General features: G+C 33.7%; 2 protein-coding genes across 8 annotated transcripts; both read right to left on the reverse strand.

The window, feature by feature from the left end:
- Positions 1-14,950: 14,950 nt before the first annotated feature.
- LOC120081420 (uncharacterized) lies at positions 14,951-17,197 on the reverse strand. 3 transcript variants are annotated; one of them, XR_016530967.1, is made up of 6 exons: positions 17,066-17,197; positions 16,641-16,707; positions 16,308-16,477; positions 15,641-15,803; positions 15,145-15,369; positions 14,951-15,007 (listed from the first exon to the last, which is right to left on the reverse strand). XR_016530967.1 is itself a non-coding variant. In XM_039036268.2 (6 exons), the coding sequence occupies exons 1-5, from the start codon at positions 17,195-17,197 to the stop codon at positions 15,624-15,626; spliced, it is 462 nt and encodes a 153-aa protein (XP_038892196.1). In that variant the 3' UTR covers positions 15,071-15,369; positions 15,587-15,623. The 3 variants fall into 3 exon arrangements, 2 of the variants coding, with proteins under 2 accessions (XP_038892196.1, XP_038892195.1); XM_039036268.2 differs by lacking the exon at positions 14,951-15,007 and adding an exon at positions 15,587-15,640 and having other exon boundaries at positions 15,071-15,369; positions 15,728-15,803; XM_039036267.2 differs by lacking the exon at positions 14,951-15,007 and having other exon boundaries at positions 15,071-15,369.
- Positions 17,198-17,214: 17 nt separating this feature from the next.
- On the reverse strand, positions 17,215-22,266 carry LOC120081032 (cucumisin-like). 5 transcript variants are annotated; one of them, XM_090315951.1, is made up of 8 exons: positions 21,730-22,266; positions 21,535-21,638; positions 21,150-21,368; positions 20,363-20,474; positions 20,067-20,280; positions 18,896-19,263; positions 18,764-18,819; positions 17,215-17,993 (listed from the first exon to the last, which is right to left on the reverse strand). In XM_090315951.1, exons 1-7 carry the CDS (start codon positions 21,886-21,888, stop codon positions 18,787-18,789), a joined length of 1,209 nt encoding a protein of 402 aa, XP_090172077.1. In that variant the 5' UTR covers positions 21,889-22,266; the 3' UTR covers positions 17,215-17,993; positions 18,764-18,786. The 5 variants fall into 5 exon arrangements, with proteins under 5 accessions (XP_090172077.1, XP_090172078.1, XP_090172075.1 ...); XM_090315952.1 differs by lacking the exon at positions 18,764-18,819; XM_090315949.1 differs by having other exon boundaries at positions 18,764-19,263.
- Between the last annotated feature and the right edge of the window lie 3,777 nt (positions 22,267-26,043).

The raw sequence follows: 26,043 nt of genomic DNA on the forward strand, positions 1-26,043 counted from the left end.
ACAATGTGTGCAGCTTTACCCAAATCTACTAGAGTGTTTTCTTCTCATGCTTAACTTTTTTTTTACGACAAAAAAAAGGAGAAATGTGTGGCAATGGCAGTTGTTTTCTAGTTGTTGCTTGGCTGATTGAGGGTTGGTGTTTGGCGATGGTGGTTGCTGCTCGTGGTGGTTGGTTGCTCTTGATGTTTGATGTGGTGTTGTGAATTTTTTTTTTTTTTTAAAAAGAAAAAACTACCTTGACCTTGATGTTTTTTTCTTTTTGAAGACTTTGTTTCTTTTTGGTTGGTTTGCATCGGATTTGTTGATGTTACTACATTTGTTAAAACTTCCTTAATAACATTTAAGTCTTTTTTTATATTCTTAAAAAATATAAGTCAAAGGGGGAGTTTGTTGGAGGTTTATTGATTGGCTTTATATTTTTTATAAGATAACCAGTGGTTTCTGCAGTTGTCTCATATGTAGTCTTAACATCAGGTTTTGACAACAAAATATTTTTCCTGCGAAATATTTTCCTAATCTAGAAATATCTAGCAGATTGATGTAGTTCGATATTTTTCTTTATTACAGGTAGGTTTATTTTCTCCTATTTAGGAGATGTTTCCTTTTCTGGATTCGTCTATAAAAGAAGTGTCTTGGTATGCTTTGGAGTGAGGAGTTTTTATTATGCTGATTTTTTTTATTTTTGGGAGCAAGACGTTTTCAGTACTACGGTTGAATTGTTCTTCATTGTGTTCTTGCTCATTGCTCACTTTATTCCGTTGGCAAGATGTTCATCCGTCAATTGCAACACTTTGAAGATTATCCTAACTTAGGAGAAGCCTAAGTATTAGCTGCTAGAGAAGGGATTTTCAGTCTTAAAGGAAGCCTAAGACTCGGCTTCGGAGAAGGGAGTTCTCTATCTTAGGGGAATCTTAAGATTCATTAGTGAAGGGAGTTCACTATCTTGAAGGAAAGATGTCACCGTGAGAGGAGTCTCATCACTAATAGCAAGCTTAGGGGGAGCCTAAGTTTAATTGAAAAGAAGTCTCACATTTAGGGGAGCTTAGGTGTCCTGGGGATTGAGCTCTACGTGAGCCACTATAGTAATTGGTGTATTACATATAAGTACTACGTTGTAAAATGCTTAAATCATCATTATTAGTGAACTATCTTTCCTAGGTATACATCTCCCTAGACATAGGTAGTTTATCACCGAACTGGATTACCAACTTCTATTTTTATTTAGTTTTATTGTTAGAATTCTGTTTTTAGAATTCTATTGTTACAGTACTTGTTAGTGCTTTCTGTTTAACATCCGAATTCCGAGGCTTGAGTCATCCTAACGCTTTTTCAGAGAGCTAGCTCCGTTGATATAATAAGTAATGATAAATTATTGCACAACTATCATTAAATTTGTTTCCAATATATTTTCAAATGCTATGTAATCTACATTGTATTCTATCTACACAATTTATTTTACTTCTTCAACTATTTTATTATAATATGTTTTTGGTCCATAGATTTATATTAAAATGGTTTTTTTAGTTCTTAAATTATGATTCACTTTTAGTCCCAAATTGGTTAGAAAGAGGGACCAAAAGTATATATAAATGAGAACAATTATCTCCCTTTTTGTATGAGACATTTTCAGGTGGTTCCAAAAATAAATAAAATAAAGAATAAAAGAATATGTGCGTTGTTGCTTTCTATTTTGCCCGCAAGACTAATTATTCTATATCTTTCAATCATCCTGAGTTGTTCCCAAAACTTTGAGTGCACTGTAGATTGGTTGTCGTAGTATAAATTCACAACATGATTAACATCTTGATGCAAATCTTTCATTTGTTGCTTTATCTACATATTATCTTGTGTTGCCAAGACTGCTACTCTATACTCTACTTTGTTGTAGATAATATAATTGTGGGTGCTTCTTACTACACCAAAAACTTGAAGAGGTCGAATCCTGCAACAAAAGTGATTTATTGTTTTGATTTGGAAGATGGAAAAATACATAATTAAAATAAACACACATAACAGAACATCACATGTTGTATAAATTAGGTTAAGCATAAAATTTTAGGATTAAGAAGCATACCTCCGAAGACTATCTTTAAATCTTCAAACCTTCTCCTTCACAGTTATTGATCTCCCCTAATACTAGGAATGCCTCCACAGAGTCTTCCCTTTATGAACAAAAATGACTCGTGTGGAGACACGTGAGTGAAGGTATCCTATACAAAGAGTTCGTTAAAGATTGGACTGCAAAATAATTAATCTCTCTTGGTAAATTTGTTAATTGAAGAGATTAATATTTCATAGGATGATCATAAGTAACTCGATCTTAATCATAAGTGAGTTATGAACTCTTGCTTTGAGAGATTGTCATTTAATTTGCATGGGTGAAAGTGGCCTGAGCTGCCAACTCAATAAGCCTACCATTTTGGGACTTTACCGAATTAGAAGCTGGAAACATAATTTTATAAGATGGATTTACTCCTTTCTGTATAGGGTAAGTAAATAAGTAGTTGCTTTAAGTGTTGACTCCGAGACTTGAAAAATAGAGCCCCACCCTCTCATTAGCCCGAGAAGGACTTGGTTTATGGGTGAACCATAAACAAATTGTTCAATAGAGGCTCAGTGGTACTTAAGGATACAGAGGTAATTACAGGGGTAAAACGAACATTTGACCTAGCTGTAATTATGAACAAATTATGAAGGATCAACTTACATGAGTGATTATATCCATAGATACAACTTGTCCTACAGTGCATAAGAGTGCAAATATGAGACTATAGTGGTTTGTTCCTCAATAGTCAATGAATGGAGGTTAATCAATTAAAAAGTTTTATTAATTAATTTCGGGTCATTGGAGCTTATAATTTGAGGTCCATAAGGTCTTCTTGCTAGGTCACAACAAATCAATAAGGACCAAGACATTGAAAGAATAATTTGAAATGTTCAAATTAATTTAGGAAAAAATATATTTATCGTATAAGATACAATTAATAAAAAAAAATGTATGTAGATACATTATTATATAGTTAAATTATGAATATGATTCAAATTAAAATTGATACATTATTATATAATTAAATTATGAATATGATTCAAATTAAAACTATATAATATGGGAGAATAAATATATTTAAATATGATTCATATGGTAGAAAACGGTTTAGTTCAGTTCAGTTTGGTGACCAAACTAATCCAAAACAAAAACTTTAAAATGTTTATATGTGAAACCTAACCGAACCAAACCAAACCGCATGGTTTTAAATTTGGTTTTTGTATTTTTTTTAAAAAAAATTAAAAATGATTTGGTTCGGTTCAATTTTAAATTCGATCTTACTCTCTTTGTTAAATATATATATATATATATATATATATATATTAGTTAAAAACGGTTCAGTTTGATTTTAAAATTGAAACCGAACCAAACGAGTTAATTCGGTTTCAAAATTTCTTTAAACCGGACTAAACCCATTTTCCAGTTTTACTGAGTTTTCGGTTCGATTTGTTTTGATTTTGAAAAATGTTCATTTTTTGAAACTTGAATGGTCACCCCTGATTAAAATAATAAACTAACATGAATAAGATTCATTTTTTAAAAAAGATAATATTCATATTAAAACTATAGGTTAAAAGTTAATATGAATGAGATTCGTAAAACTATAGCTTAAGAGAGAAATTTATAATTGAATGTAATTCAAATATTTAAATAATTAAATATGAGATATTTAATTAAATTTATTTTTATTTTATTTATTAAATTAAATAAATTAAATAATTCCCCTTTAATTAAGGGGAGTAGTGAAGTGGTAACTACCACACATAGAAAGGAATTTAATCCTTCTACATTTTACCAAAGAAGGTCTGAATTTTGATCACTATCTCTTCACTCAAACTCTCTCTGAACAAGATTACAAAGAAAAGTTCTTTACAAAGGTGAATATTCCTATACTAACCCTTGTTGGTCCCGAGGGATGGAGGAGGCTAGGTTAGCCGAAAGATGGTTATCGTTCAAAGATGTAAGGTGCCCCTATTTTTTTCAAGTAAGAAAGGGTAGAGAAAATACCTTGAGCCAATGTTCGAGTAGCAGGCGCTATGGTGCTGAAGTAACCACTGCCATACTCCTAGGAAAAGCTCGAACGGCCTTCAACAAAAGGGTACCTGTACCCAAAACCGACACAAATGGGTAGGTAGAGAATACCTAGGGGCACGAGACAACTCTCTCTAAGGAACATGGCAAAATAGCCCCGTAACTTCGGAAAATCCGTCGGACAGGCAGATTCACATCTCTTACAACCAACACAGTCTTCTGTTCTTGGAGTCGAAGCTATTTACTTAGCTTTACATTCGCCTCAAGGTATCATTTCTAATACATCTGTGGGGCAAGCTCATACACATTGAGTACACCCTATACATGTATCATAAATCTTTACTGAATGTGACATTGGATCTATAAAAAAATTTTAAGACTATAAATTTTAATTTTGTAAATGAATTATATATTTAGATACTAGATGAGTCAATAATTTATCATAATTTTTATAATCAATCTACCTGCTTTCAGATTAACTCATGCGATAGGGCCAAGATACTTTTATTTTTTACATTTTCGCAAACATGATCATGGATTACGTATCATACAGATAATTTTACTTGATGAATATCATAATTTATCTGATAAATAAATACTACTTATTCAACATATTCGATTGATTGATACAAATTGATTTTCTGTTATGATAAATTGACAAAACAATAGCTGGGCCAATAGCTGCTTCAGTGGCTGCAATAACTATAACAAAAATTGAGAAAATATTCCCTTTTAATTGGAAACTATCAAAAAAATTAGAAAATGTTACAAAATTCATATCACTACATTTAGTATAAGCTCAAGACACACAAGGGCCCTAACCATATTTCGGCTCGTGATCAATCCATAGATACTGATAGAAAATAATATTCTTCTTATTCTCCCAATTTATTTTCCTTCTCTTTAAAGAAAAGACTCACACCAATCGATTCCTTGCCAAGAGTCATAGCGAGGAAGACCTCTTGGAGGAGATTCACAAAGTCAATCAATCAGTTGGAGGAAGAACTTTGCAATGAAGGAAAAGGTTCCTACAAAGGCAAATTTTTCTTCTCCTTTTTCAAGCTTAACCTTGGTGATTGTAACATGTTGATTTATCTGTAATTTAGGTTTTATCACATGCTTCCACTGGGGATTCGATCCCTTTAATTCCTTCATCTTCTTTCTTTTGATATTTTTTACGTTCTTTTCTTCAGCCACTAAAGATTTCTTCTTCATTATTTCTCTTTAATGTGACCTTCAACATTTGCTTTACCAGTGCTTCTTGACTAGCAAACATATTTTCTAGTCAAGAAAGGTTGGACTGCCCAACTTTGACTAACAGGAATAAAGCTTTTATATTCAAGTTTAAGTTCATCAATAATAATTCTCCTCATTCTCGATTATGAAATAATAATAGTTATATCTAGCTCAAAGATTTCATGACATAGAGTTTTTACCTTGATGAAGTATTGGTTGATAATCATCTTTGTTACGAAATCGAGAATTAAAGAACATAAAAAGAAACGTAGAGATAGAGAAGATCGACACACAGATATACGTGATTCACTAACAGTGTGTTAGTTACATCTACAGGCAGAGGGAGAACAATATTATTTTGAGAGAATGTTTTCAGAAATTACATCAAAACGGCGCCTCTAAAATTAGAGAGTTTATATAGTACACTACTCTAAACCCTAGGGTCATAATCGTAAATAACTACAAATAAATAAATATGCTGAATATGAATTCTGAATAGGTTTCGGGGGCGTTATCCCCGTACTTGGTTGTTCGAAGCGCCAGCAAACAGATTCAAGGCATTTCAACAAATCTCCATCTTGACTTGAATTCTCTCCCAGATAATAGATGTACCAAAAGTAACATAAATCAATATCGCCTGAAGTATCCAGATTTCTCCATCATGCCTCAAAGTGTCCCATAAAGGGGACCACTAATAATTCAAAACATTCAGCAAGTCCAAACAATGTTGGAACTTGCCTTGTGGAACCGGTTTGGTGAACATATCAGCAGGGTTATCAGCAGTACCAATTTATTTCACTTTAACTCTCTGTTCACCTCTTAAGAAGTGATATCTTTCATCTATGTGCTTAGTTCTCTCATGATGAACTTGATTCTTGGCTAGGCATATTGCACTCAAACTATCACAATATACAATAGCTTGATCATGATGCAAACCAAGATCACCAACTAACCCCCTCAACCATATTCCCTCTTTAGCAGCTTCGGTCAAGGCCATGTACTCTACTTCAGTAGTAGACAAAGTAACTGTAGGCTGTAAGGTTGCCTTCCAACTAACAACAGAACCACCCAGAGTGAACACATAGCCAATCATATACCTCTTATTGTCAACATCTCCACTATAGTCAGAATCAGAATAACTAGTCATCAAACACTCTGTGCAATTCCCATAAACAAGACCAACATCAGATGTACCTCTAAGGTAACAAAAAATCCTTTTTACAGCTTGCCAATGCTTCTTTCTAGGTTGACCCATGAACTTGCTGATAACACTAACAGCATGGGCAAGATCAGGCCTAGTACAAACCATAGCATACATCAAACTTCCCACTACACTAGCATAAGGAACTCGAGACATGTACTCCTCAGCTTCAGACTATGGTGAAAACACAGATGACAAACGAGCATTTACAGTACTAGGAGTATTTATAGGCTTAGCTGATGACATACCAAACCTAGATAATATTTTCTGAATATATCCTTTCTGCGACAAGAAGAGCTTATTCTTATCTTTGTCCCTATAAATCTCCATACCCAGAATTTTCTGAGCAGCACCCAAATCTTTCATATCAAACTCAGCACTGAGAAGATTCTTCAATTTCAGAATGTCAGACTTGGACTTTACAGCTATGAGCATATCATCTACATATAAAAGTAGATAAACCATCGAACCATCATCAGCTTTGTTGTGATATACACAACAATCATACGACTCCTGTTATAGCCAAGTCCAATCAAATAGCTGTCAAATCGTTTGTACCACTGCCTTGGAGACTGCTTTAACCCATACAAAGATTTCTTCAACTTGCAAACATAATCTTCTTTACCTGGACACTGGAACTCATTTGGTTAGGTCATATAAATCTCTTCCTCCAACTCTCCATGTAAGAAAGCTGTCTTCACATCTAGTTGTTCAAGTTCCAAATTCTGATGTACTACTATAGCTAGTAACACCCTGATAGAAGTATGTCTGACTACTAGTGAGAAGATCTCATTATAATCAACTCCTTCCCATTGTGTGAACCCTCTAGCAACAACTCAAGCTTTATATTTAATGCCCTCTAAAGGTGATATTCCCTCCTTTTTCTTGAAGACCCTTTTACAAGTGACAATTTTTCTCTCCTTAGTTCATTTAACTAATTCCCAAGTCCTATTTTTGTCAAGAGATTCCATCTCATCCCCCATAGCAGCAAACCATTTAGCAGACTCACCACATGACACAGCTTCTCTATAGGTGGATGGCTCATGAGGTTCCACCTCTTCAGCAACCTGCAACGCAAAAGTAACCATATCATCAAAACCATACCTCATAGAAGGTCCAACGTCAACTCTTCTAGCTCTATCACGAGCTATGCTCGGTTGATCTACTCGTGATCTAAAATTCTTAAGCAAAGCAACTTCTGACGTTCTAGGCACATTAATTTTTGGTTGCACATCAGTTCTGTAGTAACGTGTTGATCTTCTCCACCTTGATGTTATAATTCATTCACATCTGAAGTGAATTGCATCTCCATCTTTTTATCAACACTACTACTTTCTCCCACATCAGAAGACGTCACAAAAGGCTTTACAACTGAGTTAAGCATGGAATTTTCATCAAATATCACAGTCCTACTAAGTATGACTCTATTCTCAGAAGGTGACCAGACTCTATATCCCTTAACTCCGTCCCCAAAACCAACAAATATACCTTTTTTAGCTTTTGATTCTAATTTACCCTCATTAACATGATAGTAGACAGTACAACCAAAAACTTTTAATAAAGAATAATATGCAAGCTTACCAGACCACACCTCGTAAGGTGTTTTACAATCAATAGTTGTGTGAGGTCCACGATTGATCAGATCACATGATGTATTTACCGCTTCTGCCCAAAACCTTCTAGCCAACCTTACATTAGAGAGCATACATCTTGCTCTCTCCAACAGCGTTTGATTCATACGTTCTGCAACCCCATTTTGTTGTGAAGTATTCTTAACAGTGTGATGGCGAACAATCCCCTCAGCTTTACAGAACTCATTAAATTCAGATCCACAGAATTCTAGACCATTATCAGTTCGCAGCCTTTTGATCTTCTTCCCAGTTTGATTTTCAATCAATATCTTCCACTGCTTGAAATTCTTGAAGACTTCACTTTTATGTTTCATCATAAAAATCGAAGTCACTCTTGAGTGATTATCAATTATCGACAAAAAATACCTACTGCCTCCAATAGATTCAACTTTGGAAGGTCCCTAACAGTCTGAATGAATATAATCAAGTATCCCTTTTGTATGATGAACACCTTTTAAAAACTTGCTACGATGAAGCTTCCCAAATACACAATGCTCACAAAATTCAAAATCATACACTTTGTGCCCACAAAGAAGATCTCTTTTTGACAGAATTTGCATCCTTTTTTCACTCATATGACCAAGTCTCATATGCCATAACTTAGTCATATCATCCTTGTAAACGGCCGACGATGCAACAACAGCATAACCTGTTATCGTGGAACCTAATAGAAAATACAGTGTTCCATGCTTTATGCCTTTCAGAACTACCTCAGAACCCTTATAGACATACATTGCTCCACCTTTACCTTTAAAACTGTAACCCTTGCTATCGAGTACACTAAAGGATATCAAACTCTTCTTCATTAGTGGAACATGCCTAACCTCTTTTAAAGTGTAGAAGGCACCATTTTGTGTTCGTATCTTGACTGAGCCGATTTCAACTATCTTGCACAAGCACTATTAGCCATGCTAACATTCCCTCCATATATTTGCTGATAGGTTGAGAACCACTCTCTATTTGGGCACATATGATAAGATGCCCCAGAATCAAGAACCCACACATCATCAGAATGTGAATGTTCATTCAAAACTAAAGCTAGATCTCCTTCAGAATCAATCTCGACTTCTTCAGAATCAATCTCAACTTGTGCAACAAAGGTGGATGCTTCCCTTTTGTCACTCTTTTTCTTCTTTTCCTGATTCCTTTTTATCTTAGGACATTCGGTTTTCCAATGCCCTTTTTCTTTACAGTAGTTACATTCTGGTTCGACTTCTGCTTACCATAATTCCTATGTCCTTTACTCCCTGTAGCAGCTAACCCAGATGCCTGACTTTCTGTAACTGAACTTCCTGCATTCTAAAGGTCCTCTCTCATAAGCAACGTGGACTTTGTATCTTCTAAGGTTAGATTTTTTTTCCCTCCAATATACGAGTCAATGCAAGTCTCATACAACGGGGGCAAAGATGTCAACAAAATTAGGGCAGCATCCTCATCATCAACCTTTCTACGTTACGCAGATCTAATAAAATTTTATTTAATTAATCAAGATGGTCTCGTAGAGACATACCTTCATGCATACATAGATGATACAAATGTTTTTTCAAAAATAACTTCTTGGTTAAAGATTTCGTCATGTAAAGACTTTCCAACTTCAACCAAAGACCAACGACAGTTTCTTCATCTGCGACCTCGATGATGACGTCATCAGCCAAACATAGCATGATCGTCAAATGAGCCTTCTCCTCAAGAGTCTGCCACTCTTCGTTATCCACGGCAGTCTTCTTTGACTTACCCGTCAGCGCCGCCCACAACCCCTACTGCTTTAGCAGGGATCGCATTTTGATCTGCCATAAACCAAACTATTCCTCCCAGTAAATTTGTCGATCTTTACATTCACGCCAGACATCTTCAATTGTCGAACAAATTCGGAATTTCGGAAAAGCCCCTAACAAGACTCTGATACTAGTTTGCTATGAAATCGACAATTAAAGAACACAAAAAGAAACGTAAAGATAAAGAAGATCAACACACAGATATACGTGGTTCACTAACAGTGTGTTAGCTACGTCCACGGGCAGAGGGAGAACAAAATATTTTGAGATAATGTTTTCAGAAATTACATCAAAACGACACCTCTAGGGTTAGAGAGTTTAAATAGCGCACTACTCTAAACCCTAGGGTCATAATCATAAATAACTACAAATAAATAAATTTGCTGAATATGAATTCTGAATAAGTTTGGTGAATATGAATTCTGAACAGGGAGACCCTCATACTTGGTTGTTCGAAGCGTCAGCAAACAGATTCAAGGCATTTCAACAATCTCCCTTTGAGCAATTGACAAGAGCTTGTTCTCTAGAAAATATAATCTCGCAGAAGTTTTCTTTGAGAAAAGTGAGGCAAACATGTCTCATGCTACATCAGTATCTCCACTATACTGATATGCTCCAACATTTTTTTTTTCATAAACTATAGCTTTAATTGCAAACATGATCTTACCTGCCTTGAAATTCTATTTCTTCAAAGCAGTAGTATCCTCAGGTGGATTGAGTTCAGTGCCTCCCACAATATCCCATAAGTCTTGGCCTTGGAGATGCAACTTCATGCATGTGGATGATATTATGTAGTTCTGAGTGTTAATTTTTTTATTCCTCCAACAACTTGAAGGTCTTCCATCATCTTGTAGTGATGAATGCAGTCCACAAGTAGTTATCTCCAAGACAACAAGCTTCACAATCACAGTCTATATTCAATCTTCAGAAGCTCCACCACAACAAGCTAAGCTAGCTTAGCTCTAATACCATTTGTTGAAGAAATTGGCACAAAAGGAATAAGACAGAAGAAATAAAATTTTATTAAGAATGTACAAAGATGAATGCTTTTTAGATAATACTTTTTCACTCTCTTAATATATACTCACACATATTTCTTCACTCTAAGGTTGTCTTCATAATCAACACCATGTTCTTGAGAATATCTGGCCTTTTGCAACAAGGCCAACTTTATAATGTTTCACAGATCCATTAGAATGTGTTTCGATTTAATAAATTCACTTACAACTAATAGGTCTTTTTCTCGAGGTTGATTAATGTAATATCAAGAATGAGCTTTTCTAACGTCTGGAGTTCCTCATCTATTGCTTGTTGCCAAATAGGGTTAGTGCTAGCCTTATGATAAGATGATGGTTTGCTTAACGACATGATAGTGGAAAAACAATGAAAACCTTGAAGATGATGGGTTAGTTGGAAAGTCTTGAAGATGATGGGTTGGTTGGCTTACTCGAGTGGAGTGACGAACTGGGATGATCAATACAAGTTCAGATTCAACAGTGGAGACATATTTTGATTTCACATCAGCAGAAATAGAAGTCGATTGAGTAAGTTGAGAGATGGGTAGTGGGTAAACAGAAAAAGTATTATTGGAATCTGATTTGGGGTATGGAGGAGTAGAGACGAGGGTTGGTGGGTCAAGCTAAAAAGAAAAAGATATTTGGGGGATTGTTAGAAAAAATTGAGAGCTAGATAAAGAGGTTATGGAAGGAGGAGATACTTGAAAACATACAATGCTCCCAAAAAGTAACATGATAAGAAATACGTAACCATTTAGAGATAGGATCCCAGCAAAAAAAACCTTTACGTTTTGTTCCATAGCCAAGGAAACAACATAAATGGGTTTGACGTTTAAGTTTTGTATGCTCAGAAGGATGTAGAATAATAAGACAAGGCATAACAAAAAAAAATATTTAAAGTGAGAGTACGAAGGAGGAGTATCGTAGAGACGTTTAAAAGGAAATATGTTTTGAATGATAGAGGAATGAAGACGATTGATGGCGTAAATAGAAGTGAGAGCAACCTCACCCCAGAACTTCTTAGCGCAAGAAGTAGAAAGAAGTTGGGCATGTACAAAATCTAAATTAATAGGGTGATGTTTATGCTCTTCTCGGCCATTCTGTTGAAAGGTGTGAGGGCATGAGCATTGAACAAGAGTTCCATGTTGGCTGAGAAAAGAGAGGATAATTGAGTCCTTATACTGCATTGTATTATTTATACGAATGATTTTGAGGGTTTGAGGGAATTATATTCGAATCATATTAGCAAAATCAATATATACTTGAGATAAGGCAAACGATCTTTTAGAAAATATTTGCAAGTAATTGAAGAATAATCATCAATTAATAAGACGAAGTATCGATAGCCATTATCGACGGGAGTGGGAGCAGGACCTCAAATATTATAATGAAGTTTAAACAGTCAAAAGAATCAAATTTTGAAACATTATTTAAATTGCCAATAAAACTAGCTTGTGAAGTTTTTCAAAGGAAGCATGGCCTAGATGAAGATGTCATTGATATATAGTAGAATCAATGATAGATGCATAAATAGATAGAGAAATAGGAAGCTAAAGAGATGTGAGCTCAAATAATCTACCCACCTTATAACCCTACCAACTATTTGCCCCATTTGCGGATCTTGAACCTGACAATCATTGAGAGATAAACAAATAGTTAAGCCGAGGCCACATAATTGATTGATATATGCAAGATTAAAATTCAGATTAGGGACATGATAGGGCATTTAATATACTTGTCTTTATATGACATAACTTGGTTTATGTAGTGCATATCCTGGCTCAATTTATGCACGCACCAAGATAAGAACATGGAATGTTGTAGTTCATACAATTCACTATTTCAAAAGTTGTCCAAGACAAGGAATTCTTCTTTACTCTAGTTGTGATCTCTCTCTGATTTGGATTGGGCAAGTTATCCATTGATTGGCTACTCTCTCACCAGTTGGCTTGTTTTTCTTGGCGATTCTCCTAACTCTTGGAAAACTAAAAAATAGCAAACGTTGTCTCGTTTGTCAGCAGAGGGTCAGTATCACTCCATAGCCTCTATTGGGCCTAAACTCAAGTGGCTTAAAGTGTTGTTTGGGAGCCTTGAGGTGAATCATCCTCGTGTCATAAATTCATTTTGTGACAGTCAGTCAACGCTACATATTACTCAAATTCCAGTCTTTCATGAACGAACAAAATACTTTGAGGTGCACTACCTTATGTTTGTGATGTTGTTCAGGATGACACCATTGTTACGGGTCACGTTTCTATCAATGAGAAACTTGCAAATACCTTGACGAAGGCATGGTAAAGACAAAAATTTCTTTATTTTATTCACAAGTTGGGCATTTGCAATCCTCATGCTCCAAGTTCAAGTGAGTATTTGGGAATATTTATATATCTATTTTGAATATATTTTTCCTTTATTTATTTTGTATATTTTTTCCTTAATTACTTTGAATTGTAATTTAGGTTTACCCGATTATAGATTGTATATATTGGATTTTTATATTAAATGAGAAATTAAGGGAAACAACTTTCCTTGCACACTCAACTCAATATAAGATCAAAAAGAAAGAAAAAGAGTAGAGGAGAACTCTTAAAATTAGAATGAAATTCTCCAAATGAAAAAATAAGTCACTATTCATATATTAGCAACTTGGTAACTCTCCGAACAATAAAATAAAGTAGAATAAAAATAACCATATAGACATATGTCAAACATAACTCAATTGAGTACTTAACCAATTTTAAACCGAACTCATCACATTAAAGTAATTACAAATTTAACTTAAATAATAAAGAAACATCCATTTTCCAATGTTTTGAACTTAAAAAACAAATTAGATGAATTTAGATTTGGTATATTGAATTAATCTATTTTTCACTTTCTTTCCAATAACACCCAACAATATTTATTTTGATAAAAATGGTAAATAAAAGTTTGTCTCCGATAAATATTACCATAACTCAAGTTGTTATACATTATTGTAACCTTTTTATAGATATGATGTGTCAAATATATATATATATATATATACACACATACATACATACCTACATATATCTGATTCATATTTGATATGCATGAGTTTGACTAGAGTAAGGGAGGAAAAATATAATTGATTATTGATTTCATGTTCCAAAAATTATCTCTAGTGTTTGAACCACACTCTTTCCATATATGATGGGTTGGGCTATAGCCTATAGTGGACTTTTTCTGGCCCTCCTTTTCCTTTTTTTGTTTTTTTCCCTCCTTTCAGGAATTAAGATAAAATATTAATTGTTCTTTTTTTTTTTTCATCCATTTCTTATATAGGTAATTTAGATAAAATAAGGATAATTGCAATGGGTAGCACTCTTAGAACTAATAATTAACTATATAGTAACATTTTTAAAGAATAGTAATTATAGCAAAATCTATCAATGATAGACTCGACTCTATCGTCAATATAATTTTATTAGTGATATAGTCTACCGGTGATAGATTTCAAAAGCTGATTTTGCTATATCTACAATTTTCTTTTGCATTGTACTATATCTGCTAATATTTTAAATATGATTGCTATATTTGCAACCGTCCCTTTTCTAGTTATCTTTTTCATTGCGGAGAATGCTTTCGTTCATAGTGTATGGGGAAGGCAAGTGTCGAAACCACATGATACTCGACGCAGGCGTTGAGGCTTGAATCGTGCTCCCCTATGGCGAAGGATTAGAATTTTGTCGTCTTGTTGAGTGTTGTTCGTTGGTTGCTGAAATCATTCAAAACATGTCCTATCTTTATGCAGTTTTTATTTCTGATACCCTTGAGCAGGACAATATCAAACCAGAACTTGCAAAGGTTCGAGACATGCCTTGTTTGTGCAGTTCTTATTTCTAATACTGTTGAGCAGAACAATATCAAACCAGAATTTGCAACGACTATAAAGAACGATCACATCGATTTTATTATGTGTTAAGTACTCATGTAGCCGCTTCTTGTATGGTTGTTCTTAGCTAATCATTTCCATTTTGTAGTCCCTGTTCTCCATGTTAACTCAATACACGTTTGCCATTCCTTTCTTTTTCTTGCTCTCTCGAGCGCTGTTTACGTTCATGGATTTTATAGATCAACATTCAATCATGACCAAAGCAACACAAATAATCGGTATCGAATTCACGAAATATAGTAAAATAAACTAAACTCATCATATACTGAGTGAACATGGTTATTGCAATACCAGATAATAAAGGATAGATTACGATGGAGGTATTGAAAGAGTTCCACTTGCAGAAAGAAAGCCACATCAACACTCTTCAGCTTTGAAATATAAAACTAGTCAGCTTCATTCTTTGATCAAAACCTTTTAGGCCTCTTCCTACTCTACTTCTTTATTACTATCATCATACTATGGTAGCTTAGCTTGTAAATGATAATATAATGTAGATTATACTGTCACCAAATCCTGGAACATAATAAAATAACTGAAAGTTAGTAAACTGGGGTGATGGGCTAGGGACAGATCAAAAGTACATCATATTCAACAAATCCATGGTGAAAAATGAATCAGTTATTGCCTCAAATCAATATGATGAACTGAAATATATCAAAATGGAAGAGAACGTTCATGAAAAAACACAAAATAAACAAGGTACGCTAACCGAGAGGATATTTCAATATACCTATGCAGGTGAGAAATCCCATTATATAGGTAGAGCGTTAGTAATAAAGAGAACCTGAAAACAGATTGGTGAGTTAAAAATTTGTCTTAACCATCAGCACCTCTTCTTTGTCAAACAGTAAATCCATGGAAGTTGTCATACCCTTCCACCAGTTTCCTCTTGAAACAGAGTTTGAATTGCTTTCATTTGCATCGTTGTCTTTCCCTTCTTTCTTAAACTGATAAAGGATTTCATAACATCAATATGTATCATCAAGTAATGATTCTAATGAACACAACAGTAGCACTTTCCAAAGCAATAACTCAATACACTTTGAAATTAATTTCATTTTTAGTTCCTATACTTTTAAATGATCAATTTTAGTCCTTGCATTTCCAATAAATCTTAAATTTAGTCCCATGGTTGGTTTAAAGTTAATTTTGATCTAACCTTGGAAAATAAAAATCAATTTTTCATTCAAGAAAAGACGAAACGAATATGTTTTCAAAATTTACAAAAGGTTGACAGAGACTAATTATTTTTTTGGAAAAATCAATGGCTTTAAGATTTATTGAAAGCATGAGGACTAAATTTGAAAATTTGAAAGTATAGAAACTAAAATAGAACAGGTTCAAAAAATATAATGACCAAAGATGGAATTTTAACCAAAAGGCTCTAGTTTTATCCAAACACTAAAGAAAACTACCCGAAAGGTGGCACATGATCATTTTGCAATGCTTACATTATGATGGGATTGCGAGGCATTGGTTCTTGGGGAGTAATTTTCTTGGCCACCATAAAAGATGGAGGAACTAAAGTAACTTGGTTCCATAGTTTCATTCTGATATATGGAGCTCTCATCTTTCCCATTTGCACCAGCAGTTCCTTTTTTGCCATTTATAGAAGCATTATCTGAGAGGAACAAAAGCTAATTTTAAATAAATGGAGAACATATCATTTAAGAAAAACTATTCAACAGTGATAATCATATGAGAGTTGGGTAGGTTAGACATAGGCTTCTTATTCTTTGTGAGGTAGGTGGGTTCAAGTTCATGTTTTAGAAGGTTAGAAAAACCTGGATTCCCAAGTTCGCCTGAGCTAACTTGATTTCCAACATCCTTTTTTCTCGCTCTCTCCACCACCTAAAATCAGAGAAAAAGTTCAAATTCGCTTTAATATCGCATGACAATTTTTATATAGAACAGCACAGAACAGAACCACTTTTGGGTTCCCTTTAACAAGTAATTTGTATCTCCATTAGAAACAAACTAAGCTTCCATTACTTTGATTCCCTAACTAAGAAGCTTTCTTATTCCAATTCTGCCAAATTTTAAGCTGTCATATCATCAACTTGAAACATGCAAAATCAACAAGAAGCTGCTGAAAAATGAAAATGACCCAGTTCAGGAAACCCGCCTCTAAAGAGAAAGGAAGAGAGAAAGAGAATGAAAGAGAGATATTAAAAAAACAAATCCAAGTAGTTGAAATTGAAGTACCAACCGGTGGTGGGAAAATAGAGCCGAAATAACCAGTTGTAGATGTTGAAGAAGCTGAATTTGAGTCCACGGGACCAAAAATATGATCCAAACTTGAAGATGAAGAGGTAGCCACTTGCAACTTCTTGTTCTCCATAGTACTAACACTGGGAGCTTTCTCTGTCAGCCAACGAACAAAACTACTCCCTAAACCTGATAGTTATCTCTTAACGGCCCACGCTCATATACAGAAAAAGAAAAACAAAACAAAACAAAAGAAGAGAAAACTCGATAAGATTTTCCAGTCAGACTAGCAAACAAACAGATAAATATGCAGACAGAGACAGAATGAGATGGAGCAGACCCACGTGAAGATTTCAGACACACAAGACCTGAAAACAGTTCAATCCCATTTATAAGCCCCAAAAAGACGCACATTCAATTCTTCTAATATGGTTCCAAGTGATCCTTCTGCAATCCCCTGAATTTAATCCGCCACATGTCCCATAACAATCTCTTTGACCTGTGTCTTATCTCTGTCTGATGTGCATGTTTCATTGTCCCATCCAAATCCATATGTGGTTTCACAAAATCCCCCCGTTTTCCCCTGTCCTCACGAACTGTGCCTTACTGATCCATGAGAGAAAAGGAGTTGTAGTGGCATCATTGGATAAGGGGTTTCAGCCCCAACTTGAAAGATTCCCATTTCTTCTGATATGCTAAATTCTTCAATAAATCAAATATACGCTCTATTGCATCTCCTTCTAATATCTATGGGAGCAAATATTCTGAGAATCAGGACGTGGAAGATATGATTTTGGATAGCAATGAGAAAGAGATGACTCTTTGGAGGAATTTTCAATTCCCTGTGAATTATTGTTTTGACTTCTGAGTATCTGTAAGTTTTGTGATTGGGGAAAGTTGTGCTAAATTCGGGAGAGCATTTTTGGTGCCTGTGGTGATCGGATTGAACATGAAGGCATTCAGATTCAGATTCAGGGATAAGATTCAAAGGCAAGAATGATAACTGAACAAAGATACTCAGGAACAAATCCAGGAGAATTATTTAGGACAGGATATTTTATCTATCCAAGAGACTTCCCTAGCAAATAGTTGCGAACATTTTTTCTTTTAATTCATTAATTGGGAAATATAAGGAAGAGTTTTGGTATTCAATAGATGAGAGATCATTTGATACAGAGATGGGAATGTCAAATTTTTAGAATTTAGTGCTTGAAATTAGGATGATTGTGTCTTATGTCAGAATAGTTTTGTAGAGTGTAATTTAGATTTTTATTAGATTATTATTAATTTCAACATATAACCGAAACAACAACGATAATCCGAACTGAGCAGTGACTTATCCACTAAACTATGTTCAGATTGGTTTTTTAAAATTAAATAGATATAGTACTAAGATTTCATATCATAAACAAATTTAAACTCGTACCATTACTCAAGCAAAAGTGATACACGTTCTTAGTAAGTGTAGGTGTTTTGTTCCCTTTCCACATTAAGGGAATTTTCAATGCAAATCTTGTTAATATATCAACTATCATTTAGATTTCGAAATAAGTCATAAAGAAGAATTTATTGATAGAATCATAAAATGATAAAATCACTTGAAACAAAGGGAAAATAGGGGGACTTCCCGACAATACTAAATAAGCACATGAAGCTCTCATGATGAGGGAATAACAAATGAAACAATGGGGCTCCTCACCAGATGCACTCCATCATCCCAGGTTAAGCTACCAGAAAGCATCTTTCCACCAACTTCTGCTTTAGACTTAATCGTCACAGTGAAGGATATCTTTTGTCCAAGAGAACGGAAAGAAAGAGTAGCAGGACGTACTGTAACTTTGAGCCCAGGCGGAGCTTTAATAACTGCTTTATAAGTTGACACTGGCAGCCCGACATTTGTGACAGTCCTGTGGTAGACACGACTAATCAATCTTCGACTAGGAGAATTGATCACTAGAGAAAAAGATGGATAGTTTAGATCTGATGCAGCTGTTTTTGTAACACCCGAACAGTTGCTTTGGTCACCAGTAACAAGGCGAAGATTTTCAGTACTATATCCTTGCCCACACAAGAATTTTATGTAATCAAGCTCTTCAGCATCATAGACTAAACCGGGGTTAATGGCATTTACTGGATTTAAGTGACCTGCTCCATATGCAAACTCAGCATCTGCGTTTAACTTCGGAGTCATGGGAAAAGCTGTAAAAGATTAAATGATTAGGGTTAGGCAAGTGCATACAGAACGATATTTAGAGCACTACTATTCTCAGTGAGTAGTGACATTGATAAGTTTGATAAATGAGTTCCTAGAGACATCTGCATTTAATGTTATTTTGACATTAAAAGTCCAAGATATTTGACTTAAATAAGATTTAAGTCTCTAAACTTTCAAACTTGTTTTATTTGAATGTATGATGTTCCAAACATTTCGTTTGTCTCTAAACTTTGCATAAAAACTATTATAATCTTTTAATAAATTACTTGACAGAAACTTAATATTTGCCCATCTTAATGTTAAGTTAATCAGTAGATATCTTGATAAGCAAGTGGTTGAAATCACACACGTAATAGGTTAAGTTTCCTAATGGATTTGAATGTTTGTTAACGATTAATTGTGAGGTCTAAAATAGTATTTCAGTAAAATTTTAAGGACTACTTTCTTTTTTTTTCCTTTAACATTATAACAACTTTCAATGTGAATGAAAGAATATAAGGGCATACAAAAAGACAAGCCCTCAAAAGGAGCCCTTTAAAAGAAAGCCCCGATTGTGTAAAATATAACCTATAGAATAATTTAAGGATTACTGCATAAGATATTATTGGTAAAGACAAATAATTTTTTAGACCAAGTTTAGAGACTACAGCATAAGATTTCAAAGGCAATCAGTTAAAACCGGGCATTTTAAAATATAGACTAAAATGAAATAAACAAGAAAAACCAGATAAAAAAAGAAGATTTAAGTTAAATTACTTGTACTAGAAAATTAAGCTCAAACTATTACCACTTGTCATAAGTGCTGACTTAATAGCAGCTGGAGACCAAGTTGGGTGGAAGGATTTGACATAGGCAGCTGCTCCTGTTGCATGTGGGCAAGCCATGGATGTGCCAGAAATTATGTTAAATGGAGCTATTCGGTTATCCCCTTCTAAACCTGTGATTGTTGTACCTTCAGACCAAGATGCTAGTATATCCACTCCTGGTGCTGCCAAATCAGGCTACAAAAGATTTCTAAAAGTCAAAATTCAATGAGGACTTAGATTTAACAAGTCATGAGTAAACCAAAGTGACATGAGTTACCTTGAGAATGTCCAGTGTAACTATATTAGGACCCCTTGATGAGAAGGAAACTACAGATGGAGCTGACAGATCCTCAATGGTAGTACTCTTTTCTATGGTAGCTTCTGGATTTCTGTCAAACAAAAAACGGGCAATGAAAAGGGGCGATTTCAAAATATTTTAAGCAAAGAAGGTCAAAATTGGCCATCAAATTAGTAACGTTTAAATACTATTTTAGTCTATCAATGTTTCAGACTCTAAACTCTCAAATATTGGGTTTTGGTTTATCAATACTGAAATATCCTGTGTTAGGCACTGTGCTTTACATAAAACATGATTGTAGCCTTTAGTATTAATTTTTGTTAATCATTAAAAAGGGTTCATATACATTTAGAAACTAAAGCATGATATACTAATATAGCTGTCTCCATACGCAGACACAGACACCTTTTTTCATATAGACATTTTTAAAAAGTTCAACAAGAGGTGAGGGCCGAGAATGTACATTCGACCTCAAAGAAGTTAATAGGAATCTTAAACATTGAAGAACGAGCAAATTGGCTTAATGTAGACATCTATTGATAAGATAAATGAATAAAGTATGTGCCTACTGCCTAGAGAGAGATTTTGTTAGATCATTTCTACGAATTAATGGAAAAGATTAAAAATATCTTTTTTATAGAAAGTTAATGAAGTTAAGAACTAAAATAGAACATTAAAAATTTTAAAGAATAATCAAACACTAGAGTTAAAGAAACTAAAATATAATTTAAATACTGTGTAACCTTTCAGCGACGTGCCATTATACCTGTTTGATCTCAGGTACTGGAAAACATTCTTTCCAGCCTTCAAGTCTATCAAGGAAACAGGTAGGGGGAAAAGAAAGGCAACATCTTGGTGGCCAGCATCTTGCATTATTGTACCAACCGCACCACTACTGAGAGCTGGTCCCCCATCACCAATCTCATCGCATAAAACAATCTTCCCCCGAACTTTGTCCACGTCCAGAGAACCAGGGATGCAGAACCTGCATTTTAACACCAAAATTCAATTGCTTTAAACCCAAAACTTGTTTACAACTTGGAAAAACACAGCACATTTAGATTTATAATAAAATCGCCACAGAGTAACATCAGTCAGCAACCCACCATTTCTAACAAGTCCATAATAAGAAATCTTTTAGCTTCAATTACCTTGACAATGATCCATTGAAACCTGCAGTTGTATTAGGAGCTTCACCAGCATGTATAAGTGGAAACAACTTATCTCCAAGTTGGAAGGTGTTCACAGAGGTACCCTAACAAACAGGTGGTGTGCAAATTAATCAATGACTCGGACATAGCAGAACATAACACATTCATGAAAGAATAAAGCAGTCTAGGGCTCACCTGAAAGGATTCTCCATTACCCAACTTCACATTAGTCACGAACTTCCTATCGATAGTGCTAGCAGCTACCGATAACGACCATGGAGAAACATTCGTGATAGTACCAAGGCTAGGGCCAGAATTGCCACCGGAATTTGAAGTCAGAATCCCATTCTTCATTGCGTGAAAAGCCCCAATAGCGATTGAATCGTTGAAGTAATTCTTGGCGACAAAACCTCCGACGGAAATGGAGATGATGTCAACGCCATCAGCAATTGCATTGTCGAAAGCTGCAAGTATGTCGGCGTCGAAGCAACCATCGGACCAGCAGATCTTGTAGACGGCAATGCGGGCGGAGGGAGCGCCCCCACGAGAGGTGCCAGCGGCGAGGCCGAAGAGGCTGGCGTCGGAGACAAAATTACCGCCGGCGGTGGATGAGGTGTGGGTTCCATGGCCTTCTGTATCTCTCGGAGAAAGAATATCGGCTCCGAAGAGAGGCTCGCTCCGGAAGACTCGAGCTCCGATTATTTTACTTCATAAATTTCAACACACAATTTTAGGGGAAAAAAACGAATAAATTATGAAAAACACATCCAAACTTTTACCTTTGTTTTAAAAATATCTTTGAATTTTAACTCTCATTAACCCTTTTTTATTTTTAGTTTTTGAAAAATTAAACTTAGACATTACCTCAATCTTCAAATTTATTCCTTCACACAACAAGATCATTGAATTTCATGTAAAAATTTATTTTTGTTTTTAGAATTTGACTAAGAATTTAATCATTGTACTTAAGAAAAATACAAATCATCATAAGAAATGATGAGGAAATAAGCTTAATTTTCAAAAATAAAAAACAAAAAGCGAAATGATTATCGAACAGAATCTAAAAGTTTCAATAATATTCTTAAACTCTAAAAAATGAATACAAAAACATATGTAACATTAGTTTTAGATGGAAAAGCTTAGTACTTTATACAAAAGTACATCTAAACTTTCAAAAGTTTCGATAGTACATTTAAACTGAAAAAAGATAATTTCAAAGTATCCTTACCATTAGTATATAGACAGAAACCAATATACCTCATTTCAAAAACACTTTTAGAACTTGCATTAGTGTCAACCTCTTAAAAAATCTCTTTAAATTATCGGTTAGTAAATAGACGAAAATTGCTTATCTATACTCCATAACTTTCATCTTCTATTTCCACTCTCTTCTATACTTTAATCCTATGACCTAACATTTCTTTATGTTTTCTGTTTTTTCCTCCCTTCTTCAGTATTCTCTTACTTCCATTCTTTTATTCTTCATTTCTATAACGATTTCCTTCAAAATTAAGGTATATAAACTATAGCACGAAGAAATAGAATCATAGGACTTAAATGTTTTAACAAGCTTGAGTTTAGTAATTATGAGGGCAATTAGTAGGACCAAAAAAAAAACACATAAAGCATGCATATTATCAAATTTGTAGTGATGAAGACTTTATCGTTTTTTTTTTTTTTCAATTCAAGTTAGTTTAATTATTATATGATTAGTTTTGAATGTTCCTCATGATTGAAGATAATATTCCTTCGTCGGCCCCTTTTGTATTTAACGTTTCGTTATTTTGCTAAGTTTTGAGAGGTGATCATTTGATTTTGGGACTTGTTTTATCCTTCAAAATTGAAGCTTTATGTTTTGTTTGGTTGTTAGAGAAAATTAATTGGTTTAAGAAATGGACAAATGGAGAAAAGAATGAGAGTATATATAATTATTAAAAAAATGATGGTATCCATATATTATATTTTTTTAGAACTTTTTTTTTTAAATTTAAGAGTATTATTAAATTCTTTAAGAGTATCTGAGAGTATTTTTGAAACAAAGTTTTGACGATTATCATCTAGAACTAACAAGTAAAGATATATTTTACCATTTTTGTTAAGTTATTGAAACTTTTGAAAATTTAGAGGTATTTTTTGAAACAAAACTATAACGTTCATGGACATTTTCTATAATTTAAGCCTTCGTACCCTACACTTGTTGTACTAAATAAAAAAAAAAACTATGATGAAATTACTTGTTTAATTAGTGTACTATATTAAAGGTGTAAAAAGAGATACTTGTTGCAGGTGAAATTAGAAACGGGTTCGCATTTGCCGTTCCATTTAGGGGGCGGCGGGCCAAAACCTTCATCTGAAAAGCTTTGAGATTCCGGCCAAATCCCAGTATCTAACATTCCGATGATCAAATCGGTCTCCAAGCTGGTTCTTCGAGCTTGTTGGAAGAAACCCATGAAATCCCATGATCTTGTCGTATGAAGTTGTTTCTTTTCACTCGGAAACACAGACACAACTTCATCCATCTCTGGAAACCCAAAACAAAAACTCCTTAATAAGCTAATCAAATTCAACCTTTTTTAATTTTTTTTTTTAGAAGAAGAAGCCACCGGCGAGTTTTCGAGCCTCTTCCTCGTTTAGCCTCGCTGCAAAGCCGTTGAAGCTCCGATGGTAGCTATACACCAGAGATTTTGATGCATCACTGAAATCAACAAAGTTAGTTTGAGAAGTTATTAGATAAATATGACAAATTGTTTTAGTAAGAATATGCTTAAGCCAATCGGTCGGCCACCAATGAGTAAAAGTCGATTGGTCGGTTTGATCGGTTTTATTCTTTATATTTTTTAAAAAAATTTATCCATTTGGAATTTTTGCAAACCAAGACCGATCAACCCCTCTCCTTCTCCAACTGACCTACTTCGATTTGATCAGTCGCTCGATTTTTCGGTCTATTATACTCGTTCATAATATATGGCTTTTAATTACATTCCTACACACAATAATGTTATTTAATGTTATTCCATATTGTAACGTTATTGTATCTTCTTTAATCTATTAAAAAAAGCAACTAGCTCTCTACCTTGAATTAAGAACCCATGGTCACTTAGAAAAAGTGTTATCAAATATCGAAATGCATTTTATACTTCATCCCATTAAAAGAAAGAAGAAAAAAAGAAGGAAAAAACTTACCTATAATATGTATATATCAAGAAATTTCCAATATAACACAACTTTTTCAAATTTCTTTCTTCGATATTTTAAATAAAATATTTATGACCCTGTTTCGTTGGCAATTCAGTTTATGTTTTTATGCTTGCAAATTCATTGAATTCATTAATTATGACCGATCATCCGAATCATATTTCGGAAAATTATTTTTGAATTTTGTGATTTGAAACAAAGTAAATTCTTAAAACAATATTTTGATATTTTCATTATATCCATAATTTGAATTTTTAGATTTAAATTTTGAAATATAAAATTTTATTAAATAAAGATAAAAAAAACTAAAAATGCAATATGTCATGTTATAAACTCAATTTATTTTTTTAAATTAAAATATGTAATATGTAATGTATTATAAATTATATATATAATATTTCAAAATAATAATTATATAATTTTTTAAAAACATAAAACATGTTCATAAATAGATTTATAATAGTTTATTGTCAACAAATATTTAAGGAGTAATTACAACAAATTTTATGATTTATAGATATAGTATCAAATACATTATAAAAAAAAATTGTTTAAATTAGAATCCAATTATTAAATTAACTATCAAACACATATTTGAATACATAAAATATGATTATGTTTTCTTTGAATCAAAGATTGTTTTTAAGATTTTGTTTTCAGATTCATTACCAAACAGACCTAACATCGATCTCGGTGATAATATGTATTAATGTATTACAAACATTTATAATTTAATGGTCGTCAACTTGAGCATAATTCATCGAGTTAGATATGAATTACCATTTTCAAACTAAAAAAGAAAAAAAAAAAAAAAAAAAAAGGAAAAAAAACCTTGTGGTAAGAACTTGTTGAAGCATGTTGGTATGCTGTTCGGACACAGCTAAGAAACCTCCTTCAGATGGTTTTCCCATGTAAACAACATAAACCTGCATGCTCTTTCAAACGCACAAACTTCATTAATCTCTCCAAATTATAATTTTACAAATCATATATATCACTCTTTAATATTTTTAAAACTGGTGATTTTAGTTCATTCTTTTTAATTATGCTCAAAACCCTCATATCATGTACTGTTATTTAGGGTTACAAAATTGATTAACGCATCATTATGTGTATAGAATAAGTTATGTCTATTATGATCAGTTCGTTTAAAAAAGAGGGATCGACATTATACAATCTACGTACATTTTTTAAAGAAAAATTTTCACAGACAGAAAAAAAATATTAAATTATTTATAGAGATAGGAAAAAAATAGTGATAGATATCGATAGACTTCTATCAGCATATATCCGTGATAAACTTCTATCAATTTC

The sequence above is a fragment of the Benincasa hispida genome, chromosome 7 (assembly GCF_027475165.1).
Source record: "Benincasa hispida cultivar pf3 chromosome 7, pf3_genome.v1.1, whole genome shotgun sequence".
NCBI classification, from domain to species: Eukaryota; Viridiplantae; Streptophyta; class Magnoliopsida; order Cucurbitales; family Cucurbitaceae; genus Benincasa; species Benincasa hispida.